The 6,477-nt window shown below is 48.3% G+C and overlaps 1 protein-coding gene across 16 annotated transcripts in view; it reads left to right on the top strand.

The window, feature by feature from the left end:
* The window catches only part of RBFOX2 (RNA binding protein, fox-1 homolog (C. elegans) 2), a 139,972-nt gene that overhangs the window by 42,102 nt on the left and 91,393 nt on the right, over positions 1-6,477 (top strand). For 5 of the 16 annotated variants that reach the window (XR_663972.1, XR_663974.1, XR_663973.1 and 2 more), the window contains exon 1: positions 2,905-3,284. The exons of 3 other annotated variants lie outside the window; for them this stretch is intronic. Coding sequence is in view for 10 of the 13 variants with exons in the window: in XM_009332611.1 (XP_009330886.1) it covers positions 3,240-3,284 (45 nt within the window). In the remaining 3 variants the exon portion in view is untranslated. Of the gene's footprint in view, positions 1-2,901; positions 3,285-6,477 lie in introns of those variants that run through there. 8 more of the 16 variants (XM_009332605.1, XM_009332596.1, XM_009332609.1 and 5 more) reach the window with 6 other exon arrangements.

The following is a 6,477-nucleotide window of genomic DNA, read 5'->3' as shown; positions in this document are numbered from 1 at the left end:
GACTGGCACATGAACAAAGAACAAACAGGAATTGCTCAGGAATAACGTTAAGCTGGAGATGAACACAGATCCCAGCTGCTGGGGAGTGATGTTCTAGAGCAGCCTTTTGGCCGGGGTAGCGTAGCTGCAAAACCCAGTTATACGATGTAGCCTGATAAATTTTATGAAAAGATTAGATGATGTTGTATGATAGCAATTGATCTCATTCTGTGTGTCAGGAGGTCTTTTCCAGTATTAATATTTATGTAATTTTAAAATTACTCATATGTGTAAGCATTTGCAGGAACAAGGCTATGATTTTATAACAGTTAACTAACTTGTGTTACTGGAAATGGATGTGCATAGCAGGTTATATGGTAATGTAGTTGGGCCTTTATCTCAAAATAAAATTATGGAGCGCAGCGCCATCTTATATTTGACTAATATTTGTTGCAATTCAATGTGCAGTAGTAAACCAGCCATTATGGACAGCCTTGCAGAAAATTCAGTAGTTTATTACTGGTAAATAAAGTCCTGCTGTATCCATCTTGGCACTACAAGTTTAAAAGTAGCTTTTGTCACTTAATTTTCTGTGGGACACAGGAGGCGCGATGCTTTGTTACTGAAGTGTCACCCGAGTATCTTAATGCTGGTTAAGGCAGAGTACTTCAATCTGCATCAAAAACTTTAAAGCGTGGCAGTTCTGTGTGAATCTGTAGTTAAAACAAGAGAGGAGCTTAGGTAGTGCTCCCTGCTCCCCCTCCTTGTTTTGTTTTGCCCATTTGATGGTTATTTATAGATAGTAAGATATCTGCACTAGGATTTGGAAACGTTTTTTTCCCCTGAGGCCTGGTTGGAAATGACAAGAATTGAATTGTGAAATAAATGTAAGGTTTTTAACTTAGTTAAGGATTTGGTTTTAAAACCTGGGGCAGTAATATGGAGTAGCAAAAACAGGCTGTGGAAAAGACTTCGGGTTTTTATAAATTGATGTCTTTTCATAAAAAGATGTTATTGGAGATACTAAATTGCCTGAGTGCATAGTAACGAGCTATGCAAAAGAATGAAGGGCAGGCACCTATTGAACGTGTAGTTACAGAAGGGAGAAGGAAAAAAAAAGTATTGGCCGTTCAGAGGAAACCAGATACTATCTGTGCCCCAAAGCAGGGCTTGCAGGGAGAGTGCTGAGAGGCGGCCAGACAACCCTCTGAAGGTGAAGCGGAGGAGGCACGATGTGAGCTCCAGAAAGCTGGTCTGGGTCTGGGGCAAAATAAACTAGTCAAAGGCAGAACAAGATGAAAGTCCATTGTGAGAGCTTCATCCTTTTTCCCCAGTGAAGAGCTCTAGAAGCATAGCTGCTTTCCCATTTATGGGCAATTAATTTCTCTCTCTGTGCAAATCTTCACACAGAAACAATGGCTATAGGAAAGTTTTGTGGGTTGTTTTTTTTTTTTTGGAAGTAGAAAATGTCATGCTTTATACTCCCCAAATTGGCCATGCTCTTTTTGTGAGGAAGAAGCGGCCCTGTTGCCCTAGGAAAGATGATGAGAGTGGGCGGCAGCTGCCGTAACCACTCACCCAGCTCATAGCTGTCCTTTTCCGAGGCGTCTCAGAAGGAAAGGGCAGTGGGAGCAGAGGATGAGCCAAGAGCTGTCCTGCAGGGCTGGGTGGTTCAGAGGGCTGCAGGTTAGGCACCCCTTAACTAAATTACAAAGTGCCCTGCATGCAGATTGTGCTAGATAATGATCCATGTATTTAACCTCTTGGGGGGGGGGAAATCTTAAGTTTAACTCCTTCTGAGGGGGAGGAAATTATCAGTAATGATGGAAAGGCAGCTACCCCAGAGCTAGGCTGAGGTAGCTGTTTAGTGGTGCACAGCAGCACTACAGAACAGCTAAAGATCAGAAATGCAAAAAAACCCCACCGTATGCATTTAAAATGGAGGCGGGATAAATTTGGATACCCCTTCTTGGGTTTGATCACTGTAACATCCTCATTTTTGAAGCTTCGGAGGGAGGGGTTTTATCACTGCTCTCCTTTGGAGGACGGTGGGAATCGTTTGTGGTTTTGGGCTGTCAACTCTTTGGGAGCGTGGGTTTGAGCCAGTGTCGACCTGGTGCGGTTTGGCGTAGCGATGGGTGAAACCTCATGCGATTTGCTATGGGAGGTCGGGCCCCCCCGGCGCCCCCCAGCCGCGGTGTGTCTTCTAAGAATCAGCAGCGGGCACTCAGGTGTCTGGTAAGGCATCCAGCACGCAGGGCCGACGGGGTGAGCCTGCCGGCCTCTGTCCGGGCAGCTCCCCATCTGTCCCCGTCAGTCAGGGAGTGGATTCCTCCCTGGGAACGGGGAGGGACAGCCTTCCTAAAACGGGCACAACAACTGGCCCTGCCCAGCCTTGCCCCCTTCTCCCCGCTGCTCGCAGTTCCCTGTGGAAGAGTTAATCCCCCCACCCCCAGTTCGACTGGAACAGCTGAGGGGGGCAACCCGCTGGCCCAAGGCTGGGGTGGTGGGGGCCATCCCTGGGCCCAGCTCCCCCCGCCAGCCCCAGTTCCGGCAGCTGTCCCTGCCTGCCTCAAGTGTGGAGGGAGGGAGAGGCGTTAAACGATATGGGCGCATACTCCCTCGTGAAAGAGATCCCTTCAGCGTGAGATATCAATGTGGCTTCTCCCCACTGCCTCCCTCCCCGACACCAAAGGGTTTTACTATGCTAATCCTAGCACCTGTCCCTGCTGAGGACAGCAAGAAGGGTATGGGGGTGGGGGAGGAACAGTCCCATATGTTTTTCCCTGTCCTGGATTGGGAGTGTTCCCTCTGACGCACCTAGAGCCCAGAACATATGCTCTTTTCAGATCCTAAATGCTGTTTGCTTCCTCCCATCCCTGGCGGTGGTGGCTGCGAAGCTCCTGTGTCCCCCTCTTCCCAGCAGTCGCTCTGTTTGCTGCCTGGGAGTTGCAGGACACTCCTCAGTCGAGGCTTGCAGGGCCGTTTTCAGTAGGGGATTTCTAATTTTAGGAGCCTCTGCTGCCTATGGTTGAGCGCTGCCTTGCTGGATCCCAGAAGAGAGGGGCTGAGCGGAGCCGAGCCAGGCAGCTCCTTTTTATTTTCAGCTGAGCTAGTGTCAACCTGAGTGGCCCCAGAGGCCCGAGCCAAACACTGCGCAGGGCTGCCAGAGTCCTTCCCACAAGGCTGAAAGACGGAGACTCGGGTTTGAAGCTTCCAGTCCTGTGTCCATTTGGCCTTTAGCTGGAGGATCTTTGGCTATGTATGGTGTGTATTGTATGGATTACCAATACCCAGTCGTCCAGGTAAGCAAAAGGACAGTGGCGACTTTATAGAGTCTTGGTGTTTGCTCTGTATGTTCTTTGGGCAAAACTGGAGCTTATGTGCTGCTTTTGTAGAAGGACATTGCTTCCATGCTGGGCTCCTTGGCTTGGTGCGTCCCAGGCCTCAGCAGCCCGGAGGCTCTAAAGAGGGCTTTGAGGCTCGTGCACGCGAGCAGTACTGTTTGACACTTTAACTCCAAGGTCTGTGTTTTTTGAGACTCATGTATTTTGGTTTGCTTCCTCACTGCAAAGGTTTTTTTTTTTTTTTTTTTTGTAGGGGGGTTGAGCTGACAGCAATGCCATGCTCTGCAAACTAGTCTGTTGTTGCGTGCCTTACTGCATTGTCCGGGCACATGTGACTTGTACGTGTGACTGCAGTCCGTCCCGCAGGGATGGCGAGCCACCAGGAGCAGCTCCTCGCCTATTTTCCTCCTCTGAAACCACCACAAAACCTCTGACAAAGTCTTGTTCGTCACCTTTTCGCTTTTGGAGGTCCAGCAAGGATGCGTAGGGTGATAGGAAAGGGTGGGTTTGAGAGCAGTGCTTGGGGCAGGGCAAAGCCTGTATTGCAGCCGCTGCTGGGGGAGGGGGCTATATTTGGAGCACACGTGAGATTTGCTGGCCTGGCGTGTGGAGTCTTGGAGAAGCCAGAGGCTGTGGGTCGGGCTCAAATACTTTCGGAGCCAAGTGAAAGATGATGTTCTCTGCACAGTCCTTGGCTATTCAGTGTCAGCATTCCTTGTCCTCACAGGCACCAAATTTATCCAGAAAACGTGAAATGTAGACTGGCGGTTGAAGATTATCTACCCCAAGATACTTCAGATAGCCACTAAAGAGTATTTTGTTAGGTTACCTTGTACCGGGGTTTTTATTACGCACATGAATAGAATCCACCAGCAGAAGTGTGTCTTTTGGTTGTTAAGATTTGTTCCTGATAAATTGGTTCTTTGCACTTGAAACTTTTTTTTCTTCCCTCTGGCCTTGGTCCAGCTGGCAGGTTTGCTCCGTCTAAACTTGAGCCAGCACAGAAATGCAGGTAATGGGATGTTAAAATCGAAGGCTGTGCTTTCTTTCCACCTTAGCAGCAAAGGGGAATTATAGGCATAGCAAAAGAAAGAGGAAGACAAACCCTGAAACTCGCTGAAAGCAGAGTACTTGTGGCTTTCTCCTCTCTCTCCATTTCTACCAGTCCTATGGGTGTTAAACTAACCCAAGTGTTTGAAAATGTACGTGTAGATCGCTTAGTCAAACTAGAGGTTAGTTCTTCATCTGTGCTCTCACCAGTGTGACTTCAGTGGCCTTGCCCCAGCGCCTGCTGCTTAAACATCCTTCTCCAGCTTATTTTCCATTAGGATTTGAATGATAGGAGCTAACCAAAAACCATCACATACATCCAGGTGAACACAGAAGAGGATAGAAAAGTGGTGCAGACGTGCTCGGATGGGAGCAATGAGCTTTGCCTGGCGTGGTAAGGATGATAAGCTGTGCCCTGGCACTGCAGAGGCAGGCTAGTTAAATTTGCCCACAGTTATTTCAGAATGCTACTGCTACAGAACGGTAATGAAGTTTCAACGCATATGTGCCTGTGATGCATGAGAAGTCATGAGAACTCATAAGTATTGGCATCTAGAGTTGTTCTGAATACGTTGCTTTTTGAATAAATGCAGTAAGTAGGAAGGGATGATCTCATGGCTCTGAGCTGTATGTTCTTCAGTCTTCCAGCCTTCAGCTCTACTCGTGCTTCTCTTGTTTTCAGCAGCATGTTCTGCAGTTTGAGTCTTTGATTTTCCTCAGCAGAGGGTTGCAAATGGTGATAGTAAATTGGGCAGTGGTTCCATGATTTGCATGTAGGAGAAGCTAAGTGGAGGCCCACCAAACTGATTTCACTTGGCCATGAGACATCTGAACCTCCAGCCCTCAGTGAGGAAAGGTGAGTTGCACAGATTCACCCATTAATTTTATCAGTCTTGTTCATTATTAGGTGTTGCTTTGTGGGCTCCAGTAGAGCCCAAGACAACAAAGACCTCAAGTGTTACCAAGTCTGATCATGTTTTCCATGGTATTCTTGAAGCTTTTGAAACTCTGTATCAGGTGTTCATTTCAGATGTTTTCGCAGCAATCAGAGCTCCTGCAGACCTGCATTTCTTGTTGCCCGAGCACATCCATTGGAAATTGGGGCTTTTCTTTCACTAAACGGGAGCAAAGGTGGATGTATTCCAAGCACGGGGGAGGAGATGCTTTCTGGTCTACAATGGAGATGAAAGACGGAGACCAGCAGTAGATCACATTGAAGGAAATTCCCACTCTGTTGGCACATGAGCAAAGCAGTTGTACCAACTGGGTGGTGGGAGGCAGTGCAAGTGAGGGTTCGGTGCACGGTTGGGCACCTCTTTTTCCTTAGAGGATTCTTTTTGATGGCAAATATTTCTAGAGGTTCCTAAGGTGAAGGCCAAAATGGATTAGAAATGATGCCATCTGGTGAACAGCAGTGGGGTGACGGCAGCATGATGTTTCTTCATCCTTGAAGGTCTGTGCCCTAGATCTGGGGCAAGAAGTTGCCACTATGGCACAGAGGAGACTGGGTGAATGCAACAGTGAAGTGGAGAGAATAAGGAGATTATCCTGAGTGATTTGCAGAGGTCTGGTGAATGAGATGCACGTTGCTGAAACTTGGTGCTTTGTCATGGCAAAGGTATAAGGAGGTCACTGTGTTTTCTGCTGCTTTGAAATGGAATTTACACTTGGCCCAGAATCACGTTCCAGAATCTCAGGTTTGTAATAGGGGAGAACGAAGGAAAAAAAAAAAATCCAATACTTTCCCTGGTTTTACAATATTGCCTGTAAACCTGTAGTGTCGTAAAATACAAGTTAGCAGAGAGGATGAGATAACTCAGAAAAATGCGGACTCTGATTTGGAGCCCTGCGGGCTGCAGCTGTGGAGGCTGGCTCCTTCCCAGAGGACCCCACACCACGGTCAATTGCTTGGTCGTGCGGGGCGGCTGGCCCGTGGCTCTCTGCCTCCATGCTCTGGTGGGACGCAAGGGCTTGCCGGTGTCTTGACCTCAGGCTTTTCACGCTGGAGGAGCCAACAGGGCTGGGATGCGCGCTCCTGTTAGCCTTCTACTGCACTAGGAAAGGGAGGGAGGGAGCCAGAGGATGGTTGCAGTGGTGACAT

The sequence above is a fragment of the Pygoscelis adeliae genome, unplaced genomic scaffold, assembly GCF_000699105.1.
Source record: "Pygoscelis adeliae isolate BGI_AS28 unplaced genomic scaffold, ASM69910v1 Scaffold399, whole genome shotgun sequence".
NCBI classification, from domain to species: domain Eukaryota; kingdom Metazoa; phylum Chordata; class Aves; order Sphenisciformes; family Spheniscidae; genus Pygoscelis; species Pygoscelis adeliae.
Note: the sequence above shows the minus strand (reverse complement) of the source record. Positions and strands in the feature narration are given on the sequence as shown.